Genomic DNA, 24,688 nt, shown 5'->3' on the forward strand with positions numbered 1-24,688 from the left:
TGTGTGTGTGTGTGTGTGTGTGTGTGTAGGTCCTGGGCTTTGAACTTAGGGCATTGTGCACTCTTGTCTTTCTTGCTCATAAGCACTACTCTACCACTTGAGCCAAGTCTCCATTCCTTTGGAGGGAGAATTGGGCTTAGGGATTTTCTGATTCCCCTTGTTGACTTACCTAGCTTGAGTGGCTTTTTTTTTTCTTTTTGTCAATCGTGGAGCTTGAACTTTGGGCCTGGGCGCTGTCCCTCAGCTCTTCAGCTCAAGGCTAACACTTCTGGTTTTCTGGTGGTTTATTGGAGATAAGAGTCTCATGAACTTTCCTGCCGGGGCTGGCTTTAAACCGCAATCCTTAGATCTCAGCCTCCTGAGTATCTAGGATTACAGGTGTGAGTCACCAACACCTAGCTATGCCTGGCTTTTTTTGTTGATTTTTCTTTTTCTTTGTCTTCCTAACTTTTTGTCTGGGCTGGTCTTGAACTTGAATCTCCACTTAGTAAGAAGCTGGGATTACAAGCCTGACTGACCACCATACCTAGCTACAGAGAACCTTTTTTGGCATTACTAAGGGTTTGAACTCAGGCCCTTGGCTTGCTAGGTAAGTACCTAAGATACACCCCAGCCCCTCAACCTTTTAATACTTTCTTTTTGTGTTGCTTCAGGCATGCCACTAAACTACATCCCTGCCTTCAAAAAACACCTCTGTGGCAACATATGTTCTATAAAGCAGAGAGATGTGTCTTCATGGGACTTGTATGTTTCTCATCAGATGACAGATCTATCAAATAGCTGTATCACTTGTTGCTAGAATATATATCGATGATATTTGGCCTTAAATTTATCATTAAATTGATAAAGTTAGTATGTTTGCAAGCAGTACTGGTCTGTAATTTCAGACAAACACCTTGAAGACTGTAAAAATGAGTCAGCATGGAATAGCAGCTTTTCCTGTCAAGTTAGTCTTTTGAATTCTGAAAATTAGTACAGATTGCCAAAGTGAATGTGCTGTTGGGTAATTATAAAGTGGATATAATTCTAAATTCTGCTCTAGTAAAGTATTCTTATCTTCTGGGTGATAGAGTGTCTCCTGATTCTGTGGCTAATATATGTGGCGTAGTGCCATCTGACCTTGGTCCTTTCTCAAAGTAGTCATCTTGTGCTAGTTTCTAATCATTTGTAGGACAGAGAAACATCTTGTTCACTTTGTGATATTAGGAAATAAAACGCTTTTTGCATCTTTTTCTCTATGTGGTCCTCATGCTTATATCTTTGTCCTGTTGCAGCTTTATCGGTATGCTACCTCTCAAGCAACAAGCAGCAGAAACTCTGTTCTGACAGATGTAATTGCTGCTTATAAAAGATTCTGTTCTCGACCTCCCAAAGGTAAGTGCTTAGGTGTGACCATAATGTCCTGTGTTCTTGTTAAAGAGATATAACCTGTAGGTGTTTGCTAAGTAGGTGCATGTTTTAGTTTCTGGAGATGACTCTTAAACTTGTGTCTCCCCTGTTCCCGTTCCCTGACATCCAACTACTCTTGGATTATAGTCATGAAAATACATGGAATGTTTTTATACATGATGAAATTGGTTTAGAGGAATCTTTTGTCTTTAGCACTTTCAAACTGTGAATGTATTATTTAGATTTTGATTACTTTTCTACAAGCAATTTTCTCAAACTTTCAGCTAACTGGCTTTATAGTGGCTTGTCAGTATTATAGAAAACAGCATATATACAAAACATGGTGAATTTTAATTTGAGGATTTTTTTTCTCCTTAACAGGATTTGAAAAATACTTTCCTAATGGGAAAAATGGAAAAACTGCAACAGAACCCAAAGAAACTGCGGGAGACAAAAAAGGTACCCGCTAAAAAGATAGTATTAGAGTTTATTGTTTTTCCTAATAAATAATGATGACCACTAACAGTCAGCACTGACATTAGTGGTTATCCATACATAAAGTTTCATAGGTTCTAGATTTCAGTTTACCTTCATTTTCTGTACATATTTTCCCGTCCTTTTGCAAATTGAAGATATTTAGACCTTAGAGACATTGAAGACCTTAAATAAGATTGACTAAGACTAGTAGATAAATCTGACATATACTTTAAGCTATTGAGAAGCTCTTATGTGACATGTTGTGATACTGTGTAGTGCTGTGAAAACCACATGAACCTTAACTGGGCCTTGTCTTTCCTTATGAATTCAGACAGCATTGCTTAGGCCTGGGAGGGTGGAGGTATGTGTGTGTGAGCTTTCAGCTTCCTAACCCCATCTCATAAGTGCCATACTGTTTAGCACAGTGCCTGACATCTGTTGCATTCAGTTGGCTTCCTTTCTGTTTAGGGAAACATAAGGAAAAATATAAATTAGCCATTGAGTATTTTTGTTCACAGAGGTAATTAATTCTGGAGATTGAACCAAGGATCTCCCAAATGCTAAGTAGATGCTCTGCCACTGAGCTACATTCTTAGCCTAGCACTTTGTTGTTTTTGTTGGTTGTAGGGCCTAGGTGCTATCTTTGAGTTCTTTCCCTCAAGTTAGTACTCTTCACTTTGAGCCACAGCTCCACTTCCAGTTTTGTGGTGGTATTTAATTGGAGATAAAGAGTCGCATGAACTTTCCTGCCTGGTTGGCTTCGAGCCACGATTCTCAGATCTCTGTCTCCTGAGTAGCTAGGATTACAGGTGTTAGCCACCAGCACCCAGTTTTTCTTTTTTTCTTTTTTTTTAAGTTTTAACAAGGATTTGTTTTAGTGTGACAGGATTAAAGTAGGAGAAATAGAGAAAGAGAAGTATTTCCTGCTCTCCATATAGGAAGTGGGAGTCAAAGTCTTAATATCCCCCATTTTTTTCTTTTCTTTTTTTACACAGATACTGAGGCTTAAACTCGGGGTCTGTCTCTTTTCCACTCAAAGCTGGCATTCTATTTCTGGCTTTTTGGTGGTTAATTGGAGATAATCCGGGCTGGTTTTGAACCATGATCCTCAGTTCTTAGCCTCCTGAGTATTTAGGATCATGGGCATGAGCCAGTGGTACCTGGCTCAAGCCTTTGCTTTAAAATGAACTTACCATCTAGTTAGAGGAACAAATGTACACTCAGAATGCAAAGAATGAGCTCAGGGCTGGCCGTTTTCATGGTGCTATAGCCAGCCAATGGGCATATTGTACTTTGCACCAAGGCCTTTGTGGACCCATGAGCCTGGAAGCCTTGCTGTCAGCTAGAAACCACTGCAACGCTGCTGTGTGTCCTCTTTGTTTCCTGATAGAGACAAAGCCAGCTGCTACCCCACGCTCTTCTGGAGGGGCAGGAGGTGGTGGAGGAAAACGCCGAGGCAAGAAAGATGATTCTCACTGGTGGTCCAGGTTCCAGAAGGTTTGATTTTAAACTATGTTGATTTTGAGCTTGCAAATGTGGCCCAGGGAAGGTTGTAAGAGACTTGTGTCTCATATAGCATAGATGATATTATGCAATTTTGTTTTATAGAAACTCTCCCTTTTTGTCTAGGGTGACTTCCCATGGGATGACAAGGATTTCAGGTTGTATTTTCTCTGGACTGCTCTGTTTTGGGGTGGAGTCATGCTCTACATCATGTTCAAGAACTCTGGAAGAGAAATCACTTGGAAGGATTTTGTCAATAACTATCTTTCTAAAGGAGTAGTAAGTATTGTATGGGGTTGATGGCTGCCATGATTCACCAGGTGATATTCAGTAGATTAGACCAAGAGTGATAAACAGTCACTGAGTTAGCTGAATTTGTTGATCATAAAGTTACTGTTTTCTACTATAATCAAGAACCTGTTTGTTTTGAACCAGCAGCCACAGATTTTACTACAGGGCTCTTTCATGTCACTTCAGAATAGAGCCTGGTTTGGGAAGCAGTGTGTCTCATTAGGACCTAGTGATCCTTTATTTCTTTTGTCTTTCTCACATTGGCTTCTCTTGCCTCTTCCTGTATCTTCTGCCTTTGGTGGCCTCTTGGCTCTACCTGTCCTCACTGCTTTTTCACTCCTGTGGGCTTGCTGGCCAGCCAGAGCTGTGCCCACTAAGAGCAACCAGTCTTCTAGTATGGTCCACCTAGGCTATGTTCTGTCTGTTGGGAAGCTTGTGTTGTTACCACCTGGGTCTTTGCCAAGAGTATTTAAGATGTTGCTGACTATAAGGTACATTATATGTATTACTAAGAAAAAGTTAATAAGCTTCCAATGACAGTATGACATGCCATCAATTATAAACTGGATTCTAATTTTAAGACTTTAAAGTAGGAAACATGGACATCTTGGAAATTGCTGCATATAATGTTAGTAAGAACATGCATTAGGCCTGCTAAACAACATTAGGGAAATTATTTAGCCTCTTGATGATAAGGTTTTTGCTAATGAGTTGGATAAGATAAAAATATTAGTGTTTACTAAGGTAGTATGAAGAATGTAACGTATGTCTACAAGTGGTACAGGAGGTGAGTATAGAAGTGAAAATAGCCATCTGCACAGATGTGTTGCAGACCCAAGATACATCATTGTCAAGTAATTTCTGCTGTGGATGAAACTGTTAAGATCAGATAACTAAATAAAAGATGAGAGCTCAAGGCTAGATTGGCTATATAGGAAACCCCTGTCTTAAACAAGCAAGTAAAAAAAAAACTTACCTTTTGAACCACTTCAGTGTCTGAGTTCAAGAGAAAAAAAAAGGGAGGTATCAAGTAAATATATAATAAAAGGTAAATAATACTATTTTGTGTATTGGTTGGTCAGAAGTCACAAGAAGAATGGAATAATGATTATAAATGGTGATTTGCTCTTGATTTTAAACTTACTAGCATTTCACTTTTGTGACAAGTGGCTGTCCTTCCAAATAATTAATGCTTATTATAAGTACATTGAGGAAGTATATGTGTGTGTGACCTTTTTTTTTTTTTTTTTTGGTCAGTCATGGGCCTGGAACTTGGGCTTGAGCTGTCCCTGAGTTTTTTTTTTTGCTCAAGACTAGTACTTTACCTCTTTGAGCCACAGCTCCACTTCTGGTTTTTAGATGGTTAATTGGATATCAGAGTCTTACAGACTTTTCTTGCCTGGGCTGGCTTTGAACTGTGATCCTCGTATCTCAGCCTCCTGAGTAGATAGGATTACAGCTGTGAGCCACTAGCACTCAACTTCTTGTCACTCTTTTAAGGTGACTTGGAACAGATTTTTTTTCCTTTGTTTTACCATCTGTTGAAGTAATTTTACCTTTTTATGGGTAACATGCATAATTCATTAATAACATTCTCATTTCAAATTATTTTCACTAGTATTTTCTTAAGTGAAGTTAGCATGCAGTTAATCTTTTCATCCTTATCTTTTCTTTCTCCCCAGTTTTTCATTTGGTAAAATACAAACAACAATTATTTTTAAATGTATACAATTAGTTTTAAATGTATACAGTTATACTAAATCCATCCATAAGTACCATCATCCCTGTTATGCATCTCTAAAATGTTTATCTTAAACAAGTGAAACTACCCAGTAAACAGTGGTACTCATTCTCTCCTTCTTAAGGCCCCTACCAGGCAACTATGTTCTACTTTTTCCTCTGTGATTCTGACTAGAGATACCTCATATTAATAGAGTCATAGATATTTGTCTTTCCTGGTTGGTTGTCAGAATGTCTTCCATTTTAAAGGTGCATAATCTGTTGTGTGTGCATATGTATATATACACATGTACACCTGTACACATAAATACATTCCATGTTTTATTTACCTGTTTATCTATCATTGATGGACACTGTGCAGTTCTTCCATATTTTAACTATTGTGAATAATGCTGCTTTGAACATTGTATATACATAGGCCTTTTTGAGATTCTGTTTTCAATTCTTTTGAATAAATACAAAGTTGCATCATAAAATTCTAGGCAGGTATTCTACCAGTCATGCCCTCAGGACTCTTTTTTTTTTTTTTTAATCTAGTCTTTTCAATAAGGTCTTAGATTTTTTTTCTCCCTAGAGATGGACCCAGCCTGTAGTCTTTTACTTGTGCTTCTTGAGTAGTGGGGATGATAAGTGTGCATCATTATACCTGGCTTGATTGAAATGAAGTACTAGCTTTTTTTTTATTAGACTGGCTTTGAACCTTGATCTTCCCAATCTTTACCTCTTGAGTAGTTGGGTGTATGCACCACCACACCCAGCCAATGGTACGTTGTTATATTCCTTTTTATTTCTTTATTCAGTGTTAATATACACATACTTTCAGTTCTGGTTTTAGTGAGTTGAATCTTATTTCTTTTTTTCTTAGTTCATCTAGCAATAAGTGTCAGTTTTGATGATCTTTTCCAATGTGCCAACTTTTGGTTTCATTGGTTTTTGGGTTTTTTTTTTGGGTCCGGTCGTGGGGCCTGAACTTTGGGCCTGGGCACTGTCCCTCCTCAACTCTTCAGCTCAAGGCTAGCACTGTACCACTTGAGCCACAGCGCCACTTCCAGCTTTTTTTCCTTTTGCTTATGTGGTGTTGAGGAATCGAACCCAGGGCCTCATGCATGCAAGGCGAGCGCTCTACCACTGAGCCACCTTCCCAGCCCCTCATTGGTTTTTTTCTTTTGTATTCCTTTTCATTATTGGAGTTTGAACTCTGAGCCTTGTGCTTAAAAGCAATTTACCATGTGTTAGACCTCTCTACCCCTCTATTTTTCCTCACTCTTTCATCTTTTCTCTATTTTAATCTTTATGTTTTATTTTCCTTCCTTCTGCTTATTATAGGTTTAGTTTGTTCTTTCTCTGGAACTAGTTCTGCTATTACTGTGTCCTGTAAGTTTGGATATACTGTGGATTTGTTTTCATTGATCTCTAAGTATTTTCCATTCTCTTTTGTGATTTCTTCCTTGACCTATTGATTGTCTAAGTGTGTTAGTTCTTCAGATTTGTGCATTTTTAGTTTTCATCCTGTTTTGAATTTCTAATTTCATTCTATTGTGATTAGACTGTCTTGGAAAATCTTACATTTGCTTGGAAATCAAGAATGTGTATGCTGTTGTTGGGTGGAGTATTTTGTATATAGATTAGACACAGTTGTTTTATTATGCTTATATCCTCTATTTCCTGTCGGTCTTAAATCTATTTTCTCCATTACTGAGAAGGAAGTACTGAAGTACTTCCATGGGCATAGTAGGGAGGTTTCCTTTTATACATGGGCTCTCAATCCCCCTCCCTGGTACTATCTACTGTAATAATCTCAATCCACCATAGGTAGGTCTTCCCATATATACTCTAGGTGTTGGGCTTTGTGGTCTCTTTGTTATGGAGAAATCCACTCTGATCCACTGCCTGTTGAGCTCCTTTTCATTGGCATGTTCTTTGGCCTCTTTGGTGTCATGTATGCTTTCAAAATACAGGAAGGCTAATCCTCTGGAATGCCTGGACTGTTGGTTGTACACCATGGACATGTCGGCAATGGTGGAACACTTCCCTTAGACCCCTCTCGGTGGTGTACAAGCTCAAGCCTATCATACCAAGTCAACAGTGGGGTCAGGATCCTCCCGATTCCCGCCATGGTGCTTCTGATAGAAAGGTGAGGGACAGTGGCTTGGACTGCACTCCAAGGTATCACCTGCTGCCTTTTACAAGTGAACAACACAGTGAAATTAGTAGGAAATAACTACTTTTGGTGGAGGGGAAGGACTCTTTTCTTCTGAATTTGTGTACTATGCTTCTTGCTTTGTTCAAAGTTTAGTGTTTTCAGGGAAGTATGGTTTGCATGTTTTTTGGTGCTGTGGCTCAACTAGTAGAGCACCAGCTTTGAGTGAAAAAAGCTAAAGGAGAGCATGAGACGTGGAGTTCAAGCCCCAGAACTGGTGCAGACAAACTTAGTTTTTGGTTTTTTAATCTTTTTTTTTTTTTGCCAGTCCTAGGGCTTGAACTCTGGAATTGGGATTGTCCCTGAGCTTCTTTTACTCAAAGCTAGCACTCTACCACTTGAGCCATTGCACAACTTCCAGCTTTTTTTTTTTTTTTTATGTGGTACTGAGGAATCAGGGCTTCATGCATGCTAGGCAAGTACTCTACCACTAAGCCACATTCTCAGCCCCCTCCCCCCGCATATATGTGTTTAAAATAGTCTCTAGCTTTTTTTTTTCTCTGTACTGCTAGTATTGGCGCTAAAAATCTTTTTGATTAAAAAAAAATACACTTTCCTATTTGAAGTCAGTGTTTCTGATACATGTATACTCCTGCTCTTTTGGTTACAATTTAATGGGACTATGGGACATCATTTTCCATCCTCTCACTTCAGTCTTTTTGTTTCTTTAGATCTCCAGTAAGTCTTTAACATTATGTGGATTGTATTTTTTATATTCATTCTCCTACTCTTAAGGGACTTCTGTCATTTTACTATTGTTTTGTGTGTGTGCCAGTACTGGAGCTTGAGTTTGGGCCCTGGATGCTAGCCCTGAACTTTTTGCTCAAAGCTAGCACTTGTGGGTTTTTTTGTTTTTGTTTTTTTCTTTTTCTTTTGGTGATTAATTGGAGGTAAGATTTTTCCTGCCCTGGCTGGTTTAGAACCACAATCCTCAGATCTCAGCTTCCTGAGTAGCTAGAATAATAGATGTGAATCACCTGGCTGATTTCATGTTTGTTTTAAAGTTTTTGTACCTCATTTCATACATTAGTCCTTTGTGTTTAGTTGATTGGTTTGAACTGAAACATTTAAATGTTTTTCTCATAGTCTATAGTTACTTCCTTTGTGGTTACAATGGAGGTTATTTTCCTGTACCTACCCTTTTTGGTTATTGGAATGTCACCAAATTATATCTTCATATTTTGTGTGCCCAAAACACAGTCTAGCAGTTCTTTTAAGTGTACTTATACAAGTCTCATAAATTATGTTCAAAACAAAGTATGGGAGTACAAATGAAAGAATAGTAATACTAGCTTTTATAATGTTTCTGTATTTGCCATTGTGGTCTCTTTAGTTCTTCATTTGACTTTTGGTTACCATTTGTGATTTTCCTGTATTTTGCTTTGCAGGAATTCCTGAAGCTCTGTGTATGTGTCTGTGTGCCTGTCTGTGTCTGTGTATGTGTGCATGTATCTGTGTCTGTGTATGCTGATACTCTCTCTTGGCTTTTCCACTCAAGGCCAGTGCTTTACCAATTGAACCATACCTCTACTTCTGGCTTTTTGGTGATTAATTAGTAATAAGAGTCTCAAGGATTTGTCTGCCTCAGATCTTAGTCTCCTGAGTAACTAGGATTACAGGTATGAGCCACTGATACCTGCCTCCTTAAACATTTCTTGTAGGACAAGACAATTGGTGATCAAACCATTCAGCTTTTCATTATCTGGAAAATATCTTCAATTATCCCCTACTTTGTTTTTTATTTTATCTTGTTTTGTTTTTACCTGTACGTAGTTTTATAAAGGATCTGCCATTCAACAAAGTAGTAATGAATGCAATGAATCTTAATCAATGTCACTCTTTGATCATTTTCCCCCATTCTTCCCAACCCATCTCCCCTACTTTTGAAGAAGTATTTTCCTAGGTATATCACTCTTGGCTGACAAATTTGTTTTTTGGTTCTTTATATTACTATTTTGATTATTGTACTACTACTTGTACCTTCTAAGTTCCTGAAAAGAAATTACAAGTTGGGTGCCAGTTGCTCAGCTTGCAATACTCAGGAAGTTGAGCTCTGAAGATCATGGTTCAAAGCCAGACTAGGCAGACAAGTCCATGAGACTCTAATCTCTAGTTAACCACCAAAAAGCCAGAAGTGGAGCTATGGCTCAAGTGGTAGAGTACTAGACTTGAGCAAAAGAGCTCAGGGACAATACCCAGGCCCTGAGTTCAAGGCTTAGGACTGGCACTAAAATTAAAAGAAAAAGAAAGTATCTCAGTCTTATTCAGGATCTCTTGTATGTGATGAAATGCTTCTCTTGCTATGTTTATTATTATTTTGTTTTTGGAAAGTTTTTTAATGAGAGTTTTCTTTTTTGAGTTTATTGAGATTGGGTGTTACTATTCTTGTTTTTCACTAAATTTGAGAAGTTTTCAACCATTTAAAAAATTAATTATTTTTTATTATGAAGATACTGTACAGAGGGGTTACAGTTACATGGGCAAGGTAATGAATACATTTCTTATCAAGCATTGTTGCCTCCTTCTTTGTTTTTCCCCTACCATCCCTTCCCTCCCATCTCCACAACTACACTTCCCCCCTTATCCCCTCTTCCCCCCTCTCCCCCGCCTAAATTGTTAAGTTCATTTTTCAACATAGCGTCTTGTACATCTCATTGTTGCAATGGGTCCACATGTATCCCTATTTAAACAATTTGTTTTTTCCCTTCCCCTCCCCAAATTATACCAGCATCAAATACAGTGAAAACAGGGTTTATACTGTGGGGGAGGGACATATAAAGCAACAAAGAAATCATCTTATAAATATGCTAGAAACAATCACAAGAAAGAAAAAACATTTGAGTCCTTATCTTGGACTTCATTTTGCCTAACATCAACTTGTCTGACTGTTTCTGCTTGTCTCAGACATATACTAGTTATCGCAAATAAAGGAAACCATGGGACCTATGTTTCTTTGGGCATGGCTTATTTCACTTAATATAATTTTTTCCAAATCTTTCCATTTCCTAACAAATGGGGTTCAACCATTTTTTAAAAAATACTCTTTTTTCCTTTTCTTTTCTATGACTCCTACAATGTGTAAATTGGTCCACTTGGTGGGTTCCTTAAGTTAAACTCTCTTCATTTTTCTTTCTGTTCCTCAAATTTGTTAATTTCTTTTCTTTTTTTTTTTGGTCGTGGGGCTTGAACTCTGGGCCTGGGCGCTGTCCCTCAGCTCTTTAGCTCAAGGCTACTGCTCTACCACTTGAGCCACAGTACCATTTCCATATTTCTTATTGTTTCCTAATTTGAAGGGTAGTTACTGGAGTTTGAACTCTGGGCTTTGTGCTGAGACTTACTTTATTTTTTAGATAGGGTTTTAAAATTTTTGTTGGGGTCTGGATTTATACCTCTAGTCCTCCTGTTTAGAAGTAGCTGGGTAAATTATAGGTGTACCACACCATACTCAACTTTTCTGGGGTCTTGCTAACATTGCTCAGGCATCTCTAGTAGCTGGAAGTGTGAACCACAGTACCAGGAACAAACTTGGTAATGTCAATGCAGTTGTTATTTTTTATTTTTTAATGTTTTACTCTTTAATATCTGGCTGCAGAATTAGGGAATAAAGAAAAATGAAAAGGACCAAGAGTTCTGGCCCTGTAGGTCCCTGGAAGTCACTTCAGTCACAGGAGGAAGAGACAGTAAGGACTACTTCTGACTTGAGAACATAGAGCTACTCTTTGAGGACAGGTCCTTTTATCCTTTCCTGGTGATTGTAGTTTATATACCAGCTGTTCTAGGAGCTGCCAGCCCTGGAGCAGAGCCAGGATAGAGCTAGGGTGGGTGGCTGCTAGCAGTAAGTGCTGAAATGGACTGCTTTTACAGGTTATAACCCTTTAACAGACTCCTGAGTTCCTAGATGGTTATACCAGACACATGAGGTTGTATATATGGCTGGACAGATTTCTGATGCTTCCTACTCAACCATCTTCCCAACATTGTCTTACCTGCTCAGATTGTGTGTGTGTGTGTGCGCGCGTACGCGCGCACACACACGTGCACTGTCCTTCTATGTGTGCTGTGGATTAAACCCACAGCCTTACAGCATATTGAGCCACATCTTAGCCTTTTCTTTATTCATTTGTTTTGAGATTGAATCTTTGCTGGTCTTATACAATCCTTCAGCCTTCTTGGTGATGCTGGGGATGTAACCCAGTGCCTTGCATATAGTAGAAGTAGGCAAGTGTTCATACTGAGCCATACCTGCCTTCCTCTCAAATTGGAGCAATTGTTGTTTACCTCTTGAAAGGGAGGCTCTCAAAGGTCTGAATCTCAACTTCAGAAGCTAAGAACTTGCTTTGTTACAGTGTAACTCTGGTGTGCAAGGATGGGCCTGCAGCAGAGTTACCAGATATGTTAGCAGCTGCTCCAAGATAGTTGCTACCTGGTCCTGATCAATTGGCCCCCAAACAGTCTTTCCTTTTCAACCCAAGAGCCTTGACTCCTCTGTTCTAGCTTCTCTGCTACTGTTCTGGACTCTTACTTTGTCATTCAAACCTTTGCAGACTTGCTGACAGGATCATGAGAAATAAGCATGTCTTAAGGAGCTCATGCTGACAGTAACGGTCCTTAGGATGAGAAGTTTAAACATGCTGTTAAGAACCTGGTATAATTAGGGAGAAAAAAACAAGTTTTAGCTAAGCTTAGGCGGCTTACAACTATAACCCTAGGGGGCTGAGGATTGAGGCTCAAAACTAGCCCAAAAGAACAGTTTCTGAAACTTCATCTCTAATTAACTAGCAAAAAGCCAGGCTAAAATGGTGTGGCTCAAGTGGAAGAGTGTCATTGAGAGAGAACAAATAACTCTGTATTTAAGCCATGGTACTGGCACCAGAAGAAAAGGGAAAAGAAAAGAAGTTGAAAAACATACTGTACTTATGGAGTGGTAAAGTCTTATAATACCAAATGTGGTGGGGATTTAGACCAGTAAGAATATTAGGCTGACAGTATAATAGAAACACACTTTGGTAATAGTAAAGGTAAAGGTAAAATATGTATACCCTCCAACCCAGCCTTAGTGTCTGTAGGTTCATCACTGTGTACAGAAGTGGTCATAGGAGCAGTAAGAACAAGTTGAAATAGCCTATCTTTTAATAGGGAATGGATGTAAATTAGTGTGCTCATCAAGCAGAAGAGCCCACAGACCAAAATGCCAGCAAGTATAAAGTTGGAAGGAAAAGAAAAATGTAGAAGAACAAATACAAAGCAGTTTAAAAATAGGCCAAATTAAATGTGGGCATCATTTGGGATTCCTTCTAGTGTGTAGAAAATAGGCCAAATTAAATGTGGGCATCATTTGGGATTCCTTCTAGTGTGTAGTGTCAATATAAGGGGGTGTAGTATCAATATAAGGGGGTGTTCTATGGGTGGTGAGAGGTACAAATGTGTGGGATCCTTCTCTGATCTTTGTGGTTTTTTTGTTTTGTTTTATTTTGTTTTTTTGGTCCTGTCATGGGGCCTGAACTCTGGGCCTGGGCGCTGTCCCTCAACTCTTCAGCTCAAGGCTAGTGCTATACCACTTGAGCCACAGTGCCACTTCCGGCTTTTTTCTTTTTGCTTATGTGGTGCTGAGGAATCGATCTCAGGGCCTCAGGCATGCAAGGCAAGCGCTCTACCACTGAGCCACCTTCCCAGCCCCTGATCTTTGTTTTTATTGGTAGGTTTGGCATGCCTTTCTGCACAGTTATGCTTGAATATTTACCTTTCTACATTTTAGGTGGACAGACTGGAAGTTGTCAATAAACGTTTTGTTCGAGTGACTTTTACACCAGGGAAATCTCCAGTTGATGGGGTAAGTACATTTTATTAGTTGATACAAATTGTAATTGTAATGAAGTGAAAACAACCCTTACATTGCAGTAGGTGTATGTATTAGAGACATCAGCATGGGCCATGCAGCAGGGGGAAGAACGCTTCAGGGCCTGGGTCATCATCCCTGATCTGGACAACTATGAAACAGTGAGCAAGATCCCACTTAGTGTTCTACAATAGTCTGAATCTCAATACTAAGAGTTGTTTGATTAGAGAAAAACAAACAACAATGTTAAAACCTGAATTGCTTATACTTCTAGAGATCTTCTTTCTTTTTCTTTTGTTTTTTTTTTTTTTTGGTCGGTCATAGGGCCTGAACTCTGGGCCTGGGCACTGACCCTCAGCTCTTCAACTCAAGGCTAGCACTCTACCACTTGAGCCACTGTGCCACTTCTGGCTTTTTCTGCTTATGTGGTGCTGAGGAATCGAACCCAGGGCCTCAGGCATGCAAGGCAAGCATTCTACCACTGAGCCACCTTCCCAGTCCCCAGAGATCTTCTTTCAAATCAGTTTAGGACATTTAACAACTGTTTCTCTCCCAGCTCTTTTGGGATACTGTTCTTTTCAAATTTCCATTTGTTTTACTAATTTTTATTGTTACTTAAAATAATTTGGAAGTGATGCTATGGCTCAAGAGGCTTGAGCTGAAGAATCGAGGGACAGTGCCCAGGCCCTGAGTTCAAGCTTCACAACCGACAAAAATAATAATAATAATAATTAATAGATCCTGTCCAGCTAGTTTGGACTGTCCTGGAGACAAACCAGAGGCATTGAGTGCGTCGGGAGGATTGTTGGGAACTAGAAGAGGATACTTGGATGTGCTGGCTGACCTGTTCTGACCCAGTCCCCGTCCCTGGTGTCCCGAGTGTCCTGAGTGTTGCAAGTGTTTCTGCCAGGCTTCTTCCTTAGGACAGCTTGGGGTTTTTACATTAAAAAAAAATTGTTAATATAAAGATGATATACAGAGAGGTTACTTTGTCATAAGCAAAGTAATAAGTACATTTCTTTTTAAAAACTTTCACACACATATATATATATATATACATGTATGTATATGGTACACACATGTACACATGACTGTACACATTTTATATAATCCAAATTATAGTTTGTCTTCCTTATTGTTTTATTTATTTATTTTTGCCATTCCTGGGGTTTGAACTCAGGGCTTGGGCACTATCCCTGAGCATCTTTGCTCAAGGCTAGCATTCTACCACTTGAGCCACAGTGCCACTTTTTTCTGTGTACGTGGTACTGAGGAATCGAACTCAGGGCTTCATGCATTCTAGGTGAGCACTCAACCACTAAGCCACATTCCTAGCCCTTCCTTATTATATTGAAAGTTATTTTTTGAGTGAGTATATCACAATTTATGTATCTAATCATTGATTGATGGGCTGTTTGGAGTATTATGATCTAATTCTGTAACTACATATTATAAACTTTCCCTGCTGAAGAACTGTCTCAATTTATATTTCTACACTTCCTTTCTCTTTTCCTGTCAGGTAGAGTATATTTCTTTTTGGGCAATGTCACCCCTACCTTTGTTCTTTGCCAGTTTTTCCCTCCTGTCCTTACAAGTTGTGTAGTTCATTTCAACATAATTTCTACTGAGGACCACTGCTCCATTTGTTTACCTAATGTCTCTCCATTTTTGTGCCCTCTTTACTCCCTTCCCCCCCCCACAAGCTAGGAAAGCAAACAAACAAAAGAAAAAGGGAAAAAACACACCTCTTGTGTCCATTCTTGGAGTTCATTCAATAAGTATTATATTTTCAGAGGCACACAGGCATTGCACCTTTGTGTAACTCCCCTAAAAGTGTTCTCCATTGGTTAGTCTGTGTGAATGCCTAGAGTCATACATATCATTCATTTAAGATCTAAGGACAGCTTGCTTTAGCCATTTTCTAGGCATCCACCTGCAAGGATGTTTAAAAGTAACATGGCCCTGGTAGGAAGGGTTTTTTGTTTTTGTTTTTCATTATGTTGGTTACCCCAGTCTTTTTTGCCTGGTGATGTCCATTAGTAACCATGCTGCTTTGTTTACCTCAGACTTTCAGGGCCAGTAACAACTGACATTCCCTCTCAAGAGCAGTTTTGAAAGTACGCCCAGTAACTTTGTTTCTAGAAATAGAGCCTTGGGAAATAATTGAGGCTATGTGGTCTCTAGCACATGGTTTATATAGCAGGTGGGTAGAACTAGACCGGTGGCTTGTCATCAGGGATGGTCCTTCCCTTGCTGTCAGGTCCCTTTGGAGGGGACCTTTTTTTTTTCTCTCATAGTGGCATGTATTGAAGTTCACACCATCGTGCTATACATTACTTTTTATTTTTCCATTATGTCATAGTTAAGGTTTGTATTAAGACTCTAAAGAAGATATTGAAATATAGGCATTGAGATGTTTATCTCTGTCATGGGTAGTACTTTTTCTCTTCTTTCTTTTTTCTTTTCTTTCTTTCTTTCTTTCTCTCTTTCTCTCTCCTTCCTTCCTTCCCTCCTTCCTTCGTTCCTTCGTTCCTTCCTTCTCTCTTCCCTCCCTCCCTCCCTCCCTTTCTTTTGTCTTCCTGTGTCACCCAGGCTAAATTTGATCTTCCTGCCTTAGCCTCCCAAGTGTTAGAATTACAGGCATATACTACTATACCCAACTGGCTTGTTATTTTTTTATATATGTATATTTTCTGAATTTTTTTTTTTGGGTCCGGTCATGGGGCCTGAACTCTGGGCCTGGGCGCTGTCACTCAGCTCTTCAGCTCAAGGCTAGCGCTCTACCACTTGAGCCACAGCACCACTTCCGGCTTTTTTTTTTCTTTTTGCTTATGTGGTGCTGGGGATGCGAACCCAGGGCCTCATGCATGCAAGGCAAGCGCTCTACCACTGAGCCACCTTCCCAGTCCCTATTTTCTGAATTTTACAGAGAGTGTGTGTTGCCTGTCGAATAAAGAGCATTTTGCACTTTCAGAAGCAAATACAAAATTTTCAGCGTCCTCTGTGTGGAACAACAGTATTAACTACTCTGTGTACTGTATCATACAGGCTTTGGCTTCAGTCATTCCCACTGTGAATTGCGTGGTTAGACTTCTCTATGCCTCTGTGTCTTCATCTATAAAACAGGAACCACAGTAGTACTTGTTTGAACAAAGTAGTTTAATTGGTGATTTGCAGACTTCAGTGTACTGGACAATTGTTAAGATTTAGTTCTAGGACTGCCATCCCAGATTCTTACACTTGCAACTTGCTCCTAGATGATGCCCAAGCTGCTGGGCCTCTGTGCACAGGTCCTCTGATAAGCCAGGCCTTTGGTGTAGCACCCATGGATCACGGGTGCAGTTGCGGGTTACTCATTCACATGATGTTAATCTGTTCTGTACATAGTTGGAAGTATTACCACATGAATTTATATTTTGTAATAACTTATGAAGAATATGATTATATAAAAGTCACTGTCAGTCTTTTAGAAATGTGGAGAGAAGAATAGAGTGATGTCCCTGCTCAGAAGTGCTAATCAGGAGGAATATGGGATGGCATCTTGCTCCCTTCTGAGTTTTATATTGTAGACTTCATGTTGTTGTTTGTAAACCACTATTAAAAAATGATTGCAGGGGGGGCTGGGAAGGTGGCTCAGTGGTAGAGAGCTTGTCTTGCATGCCTGAGCCCTGGGTTCGATTCCTCAGCACCACATAAGCAAAAAGAAAAAAGCCGGAAGTGGCGCTGTGGCTCAAGTGGTAAAGCGCTAGCCTTGAGCTGAAGAGCTGAGGGACAGCGCTCAGGCCCAGAGTTCAGGCCCCATGATTGGACCCCCCCCCCCAAAAAAAAATGATTGCAGGTTAAAGGAATAGAGTTTTTGCTGTAACATGGGACTGATATTTGAGAAGTACTTGGAATGGGGTCTTGTGTCTAGCAAAGCTTCCAGATTATAAGTTGTTATATTTGACAGAGAAGCAGGGTGACATGCTTATGCCTGGACTCCCCATGTATAACCATGGATGAGACAAGTCCCTCTCACAGCTACTCATCTGTGAGGATCAAGGTTCATCTGTCCTGTAGACACCAGTGCAATATGGAATATGCTCAGCACTCTTCCTTGGGGGTGCTGCACCCTTGGATCCCAAAAACTTGATTAAAAAAAAGAGAAGGAAAAATTGAACCTATAAAGACTTTTTCTGTCATTTCCTAAACAATAAAGTGGAATGACCATTTATATAGCATTTGCATTATGGTTAGGTAATTTAATCTTAGAGGTAGTTTTTTTTTGTTTTTTTTTTTTGTCCGTCATGGGATTTGAATTCAGGGCCTGGGTGCTGTCCCTGAACTCCTTTGCTCCAGGCTAGTGATCTACCACTTTGAACCACAGTTAATTGGAGATAAGAGTCTCACAGACTTTCCTACCTGGGCTGGCTTTGAGCCACAATCCTCAGATCTCAGCCTCCTGTGTAGCTACAGTTACAGGCATGAGCCACCAGTACCTAACTAGAGTTAGCTTTAAGGTTGCAGGAGGTATTTAAAAAAAAAAGTTGCAGGAGGTATATAGATTATATGCAAGTGCTGTGCCATTTTATTGAGGGACTTTGTATACTTGTAGTTTGGTATCCTTTGGGGGAATTTTGGATCCAGTTCCCTGTGAATGCTGAGGAATTGATTGTGCTATTTGGTAGAATAGCCATTGTCCCAAGTCCTCAGATGTCCTCAGAGTTCCACAGCTTTAAGGATGAGAAGAGTGACACCTGGTGCCTTTCTGTGCACATAGTAAATATTACCCAGATTCTATTTTTTAGGATGGTTTTCTAGATTGAATGAGTTGATGTATATCAAGGCTTGGAACATCTCTTGCTTAGTAAAGGCTCAGAAAATTTAACTATTGTTCTGTCTTATAATTTTGATAATAGGCCACTGGGAAAACAAAAGAATGCATATTAGCTATAAATAGGATATTCTTTTCAAATAGATTTTTCATTCTTTTCTTTGTGTTTATAATTTTAGAGCCACTGAGGAATCTTGGTAAAGAAATGTTTATTTGCCAAAGGATTTCCTGGTGTTTTCAGTGATTGAAAACTACCACAACATTAAAAGGCATCTTTTTTTTTTTCCTCTTGATTTGTCATTCTTCAGTATTTCTGAAAAAATTCCTTAAAAGTTGAAGCCTTATAACCTGAGCTTTTAGTTTCTACTTAATTGTGAAGGTATTTGTTTTTCTGATTTCATAGCAATACGTCTGGTTTAACATTGGCAGTGTAGACACCTTTGAGCGGAATTTGGAAACTCTGCAGCAAGAACTGGGCATAGAAGGGGAAAATCGAGTTCCTGTTATTTACATTGCTGAAAGTGATGGGTAAGAAGTAACTCAGTGGTCACTGTTTGCTGTGCACACTAATATGATTCACTTTCCTGTGTTACCAGGTAGAGGGTTATATACTAGATTCTCGGGCTTTTCTTTGACCAGATGAAAAAGAAAATGACTAGTAACTTAGTTTAAATGGTGGTTATTGGGCTAGGAATAAGATGGGAAGAACAAGTTGAAAATGGGTTTTCTCTTTGTGATTCTCTTGTAATTTTTTTAAAAGAAAATAAATGTTTGCAATCATATCTGAAGCAGTTATGAAATTCTTTGCTAGTCAGAGTTAGAAACATGGATTTATGCCTTGATTTATGCCTTGTTCCCCTAGATCCTTCCTCCTGAGCATGCTCCCGACGGTGCTCATCATCGCTTTCCTACTCTACACCTTAAGAAGAGGACCTGCCGGCATTGGTCGAACTGGCCGAGGGATGGGTGGACTCTTCAGTGTTGGGGAAACTACAGCCAAGGTCTTAAAAGATGAGGTAGATGTGAAGTTCAAAGATGTGGCAGGCTGTGAGGAGGCCAAGCTAGAAATCATGGAATTTGTGAATTTCTTGAAAAACCCCAAGCAGTATCAAGACCTTGGAGCAAAAATCCCAAAGGTAAAATGAACTTTCAGAAGACTAAAAAAATCTTTGAAGTATTTCTTCAGCTTTGAAGTTGGCATTTTATGTTGACATTTCCTTTTTCTTAACTTGGTTTCTGCCTAATTCAAGTATCAGTGAGTTATAACACTATCCCAACTAAAAATGTTAGAAATAGTTAAGATTTTCTGTAACACTTGTACTAATTTTACCTCATTTTATTTTGTGTGTCTGTGTTGGCCGGCTATGGGGTGTCCTGGGGCTTGAACTCATTACATCCATTTCCCTGCAAATGACATTATTTTATTTCTAATGGCTGTGTAAAATTCCACTGTATATAGATACTATATTTTTTGTATCCACTCATCTATTTTGTGGCATCTGGGTTGTTTCCATATCTTGGCTATTGTGAATAATGGAGCAGTAAACAGTGAACAGTGCTTGGGCACTGTCCCTGAGCCAAGGCTCAGTTCAAGACTATTGCTCTACCAGTTGAACCATAGCTCCACTTACTACTACAAAGTTCAGATATTGAAGAAATGCTCAGTGATTTAGAAATGCTTAGTGGAATTATTATGGTTATGCAATTTATCTTTCTGAGATTCTGATTAATGTAATTTCTTTTTTTTTTTTAATCTAAGGGTGCCATTCTTACTGGTCCTCCAGGCACTGGGAAGACACTGCTAGCTAAGGCCACAGCTGGAGAAGCCAATGTCCCCTTCATCACTGTTAGTGGATCTGAGTTTTTGGAGATGTTTGTTGGTGTGGGTCCAGCTAGAGTAAGTTACATTCTATATATATCTTTTTTGGAAAAGTTTGCCTGGATTTTATGTATAATTTTATTTTTCTCCATTTGTCCTTTCAGAGCTTTAAACATTCTGAATACTAATTCCTTGTCAAAATCTGATTTGTAATTATTTTCTGATTCTATAGATTGACTTTTCTTTTTTGTTGTTGTTGTTGGTTGTGGGGCCCGAACTCTGGGCCTCGGGAATGTCCCTGAGCTCTTCAGCTCAAGGCTAGTGCTCTACCACCTGAGCCACAGCTTTTTCTGCTTATATGGTAGTCAGGAATTGAACCCAGGGCCTCATGCATGCAAGGCAAGCACTCTACCACTGAGCCACCTTCCCAGTCCATTTTTCTTCTTCTAAAATTTTTTATTTTTTTTGCCAGTCCTGGGGTTTGAACTCTGGGCCTAGGCTCTGTCCCCAAGCTTCTTTTGCTCAAGGCTAGTGTTCTACTGTTTGAGCCACAACATCACTTCCGGCTTTTTCAGAGTAGTTTATTGGAAATAAGTCTCACATAACTTTTCTGCCCAAGCTGGCTTTGAACCAGGACCCTCAGATCTCAGCCTCCTGAGTACAATTACAGGTGTGAGGCACTAGTGCCTGGCTTGCTCCTTTTCCCACCCTTCCCCTCTCTTCCCTTTCCTTCTCCTCCCTTTCCCTCCCTTCCCCCCCCCCCTTTCTTTTCCTTCTTCCAGTACTTAGTTTTTATTCTTGTACTTGCTCAACTAGTACTCTACCAGTTGGGGTACCCTCCAGCTTGGCTTGTTGTTTTTTTTCTTGGTTATTTCGGAAATGAACTTTTCTGCCCAGGCTGGCTTTGAACTGTGGTCCTTCAGCTCTCAGCCTTCTGAGTTATTAGAATTACAGCTAGCAGCACCCTAGTTTTTGTTTTTTGTTTTTTTTTAATAAAGCATAAAAATATTTTTAGTTTAATAAAGTCATATTTATATATTCTTTTGCTGTCGGTTGTGGACCTGAACTCTGGGCCTGGGCACTGTCCCTGAGCTCTTCAGCTCAAGGCTAGTGCCTTACCACTTGAGCCACAGCACCACTTCAACTTTTTTGTGCTTATGTGGTGCTTAGGAATCAAACCCAGGGTTTCATGCCTGCGAGGCAAGCACTCTACCAATGAGCCACCTTCCCAGCCCCTCTAATTTATTGTTTTGAAGATGATATATAGTGGGCTCACTTTAACATATGTCAGGTAATAAGTACATTTCCTTTCACATCGTATTATGTTTTCTCATTCTCTTCCATTCCCTACCTCCCATCTCCTCCCACAGTTCACATAGTTCACTTTTATCAATGTCCAGTACAGTCAGTGCACTACACTGCTGTACTTTTTTACCCTTTTTCCTCTGAATCAGTGCCCTTCCCCCATTGTTCCACAGATGTGCACATGAGTATACCATATAAGGTAAAGAATACAGAGTCATCAGAAAGAGAAAGAACAAATACAAAAACCCCTTTGTTTCCCTATCATTGGAGTTCATTTTCGTTTTAGTATGTATATTATTTTATATGCATATGAAGAGGCACTTGGGTATTATATCTTTGTGATTTTCTAAGACTAACCTTCTTTGGTCTCACTGTGAATATTTAGAATTCTGTGTAATTTGTCATGTCCCATTGTGTTGTAGATCTAACTTCTGCATGTTAGGGAGAACATATGCTATTTGTCTCTCTGATTTTGGCTTACCTCAGTTAACATGATTTGTTCTAGTTCCATCCATTTCCCTTCAAATGACATTATTTTATTCTTTCTAATAGCTGTGTAAAATTTCATTGTATATAGGATCCACTCATCTATTTTGTAGCATCTGGGTTGTTTCCATATCTTGGCTATTGTGAAAGTGCAGCAGTGAACATGGAGGTACAGGTGTCCATATTACATCCCGGCTCATGCTGCTTAGGGTAGATGCCTAGGAGTGGTATGGCTGGATTGTAGGGAAGGTCTATGTTTAGTTCTTTTGAGGAACCTCCAGCCTGCTTTCTAGAGTGGTTGTATTAGTTTATATTCCCACCAGCAGTGTGACAAGGTTCCTTTTTCCCCACATCCTCACCAGCATTTGTTGTCAGAATTCAAAATGATGGCTGATCTTACTGGGGTGAGATTGAGTCTCAGGGTTGTTTTGATTTGCATTTCCTTTATGACCAGGGATGATGAATGTTTCCTCATATGTTTCTTTGCCTTATGCTTTATTTTGTTTTGTTTTTGTTTGTCCTGGGGCTTGAACTCAGGGCCTAGGCACTGTCCCTGAGCTTCTTTTGCTGACAGCTAGCACTCTACCACTTGGGCCACAGCGCCACTTCTGGCTTTTCTGTTTACATGGTACTGAGGAATCAAACCCACTGTTTCATGCATGTTAGGAAAGCACTCTACCACTATGCCACATTCCCAGCCTCTTTCTTATTCTTACCTTTTCTTCTGAGAAGACTCTTCTTAGCTTCCTTTTCAATTTAGTAATTGGTGTGTTAAGTTTGAGAGGCGTTTCTATTATATGTCTCAACTGCCTAAATAAAGCACACCACACACATCCAAGAGGGGAAAAAAGGTTTAATGTCATAAAAGTGACAGGCTGCTTCCTGCACCTGCTATAAAGCTAGAGGAGTAGTTATGGGGGGAGTGTCTGTAAGAATGAGGAAGTTGGCAACTGCGTAGTCAGGGAAATTTATGGTAAGGGGGTTGGTGTTTGTGGTTGGGTCATGTCAGGGAGACCTTGATATGCAGACAGTCTGGAGGAACTTAAGCCACTAGGATGTCTGCTGCCACAGAATAACTACCTCAGCCAGTATTCCACCTTCTTTTGTTTGTTATCAGCTGGGACATGGGGCAGTAGTCCCTCTTCTGAATCTGTTTCCTGCTGAAAAGGGGCGATGATCCTATGGGATTATCTCCTGAAGGTCCTGCATCCACTGGACTCATGGGTGGAAAGTTGACTGCAGCCTCTGTGCCCACCTTATAGGAGCATCTCGTTACCAGTTTGGTTGGTGAAACCTCTGGCTTGTTCCAGAAGTACCTCCAGAGCCAATGGGCATCATAATCTTTTCTGGCCACTTTCTGCTGGCATGGGGTGTTAAGGAATCACCGGGGCTGGGGTCTTCAGATCTACATTGGGCAGGGCAGTTTATCTGCAGTAATAGGATGGTGTAGACTTGCTCCCAGGTGGTATCCTGAATAAGGACTATTAAAGACAAACTTTTGAATAGGTGAGATCAGGCAAAAGACTGACAAGGTGGCAGGAGCAGTTGATAGGAATGGCACAGGAAAGCACACCTTAGGCACAAGCAGAAAAGTTAGATTTGGAGCATAAGCCCAGTTGTGGCCCATTACAGGGAAAGAGGAATTTCCATATAACTAGTCTAGGGGCAGGAAGGGAGTGTCTAGGGATTTTGGGAACTGAGTGAGGAGAGCATGATGGAGCATGTTGAGAATAACCAGTCAGAGGTTAGGGCTGGATGGGAGTGGTTAAGGGCCCAACAGGAGGGCTTGGCAGATAGAGATCTGGAGTATAGAGTTGGAAGAGAGGCCCAGGAAGCTGCCAAGGCTAACTGTCCTCAGTCTAAGACTCACTATAAATACAGATAGTGGGTAACAAAGACAAGAATGTCAGTTCCTGTCCAGTTAGAAGGTAGACAGGTATGGACATTACATGGGCAAACTTATTAACTATTTCTCTTTATCTCCTGGCGATAATGAATTTTGAAAGAACAAGTGCAGAGTTGGCTCCATTTAGGATGTGACACCATTCCCTCTCACTCTTCTCTATGATTCCTCATTGTCAGGGTGGGCTTTATCCTGGAAGTAAGCTCATTGCTGGGATGGCTTGTTCCAGTTAGCATCTTTTTTGTCAGTCATTGGGTCTGAACTCAAGGCCTGGGCACCATCCCCACCATCTTTCGCCACTCTGAGCCACAGTGCAATTTCCAGCATTTGGCTGGTTAGAGATAAGAGTCTGTCTCTCTCTCTTTTTTTTTTTAATAAGTTTTTAATTGTGAAAATACTGTACAGAGGGGTTACAATGAGTACACTTCTTATCAAGCATTGTTGCCTCCTCCTTTGTTTTTCCCCTACCATCCCTTCCCATCTCCACAACTACACTCCCCTCCACCCCTGCCTAAATTGTAAAAGTTCATTTTTCAACATAGTGTCTTGTACATCTTGTACATCTCATTTTTGCAATGGGTCAACCTGTATCCCTATTTAAACAATTGGTATCTTCCCTTCCCCTCCCCAAATTATACCATCAAATACAGTGAAAGCAGGGGTTATACCATGGGGGAGGGACATACAAAGCAACAAAAAAATCACATGGTACCTGATAAATATGTTAGAAACAATAGCAAGAAAGGAAAAATCACTTGTGTCCTTATCTTGCGGTTCATTTTGCTTAACATCTTTTTTTTTTAATTTAATTTTATTTTATTTGTGAATATACTGTACAGAGGGGTTACAATTGCATGGGCAGGATAATGCGTACATTTCTTACCAAGCATTGCAGCCTCCTCCTTTGTTTACCCTTCCCATCCCTT

General features: G+C 39.9%; 1 protein-coding gene across 1 annotated transcript in view; it reads left to right on the top strand.

The window, feature by feature from the left end:
* The first annotated feature begins 810 nt into the window (after positions 1-810).
* Afg3l2 (AFG3-like AAA ATPase 2) overlaps positions 811-24,688 on the top strand; it is a 48,607-nt gene continuing 24,729 nt past the window's right edge. Inside the window, exons 1-9 of the mRNA XM_013027144.1 lie at positions 811-852; positions 1,275-1,374; positions 1,771-1,848; positions 3,257-3,363; positions 3,496-3,648; positions 13,356-13,430; positions 18,653-18,777; positions 19,112-19,385; positions 20,009-20,146. Of these exons, the coding sequence (XP_012882598.1) occupies positions 811-852; positions 1,275-1,374; positions 1,771-1,848; positions 3,257-3,363; positions 3,496-3,648; positions 13,356-13,430; positions 18,653-18,777; positions 19,112-19,385; positions 20,009-20,146 (1,092 nt within the window). The remainder of the gene's footprint in view (positions 853-1,274; positions 1,375-1,770; positions 1,849-3,256; positions 3,364-3,495; positions 3,649-13,355; positions 13,431-18,652; positions 18,778-19,111; positions 19,386-20,008; positions 20,147-24,688) is intronic.

This window comes from Dipodomys ordii, unplaced genomic scaffold, assembly GCF_000151885.1.
Source record: "Dipodomys ordii isolate 6190 unplaced genomic scaffold, Dord_2.0 Scaffold100, whole genome shotgun sequence".
Taxonomy (NCBI): Eukaryota; Metazoa; Chordata; class Mammalia; order Rodentia; family Heteromyidae; genus Dipodomys; species Dipodomys ordii.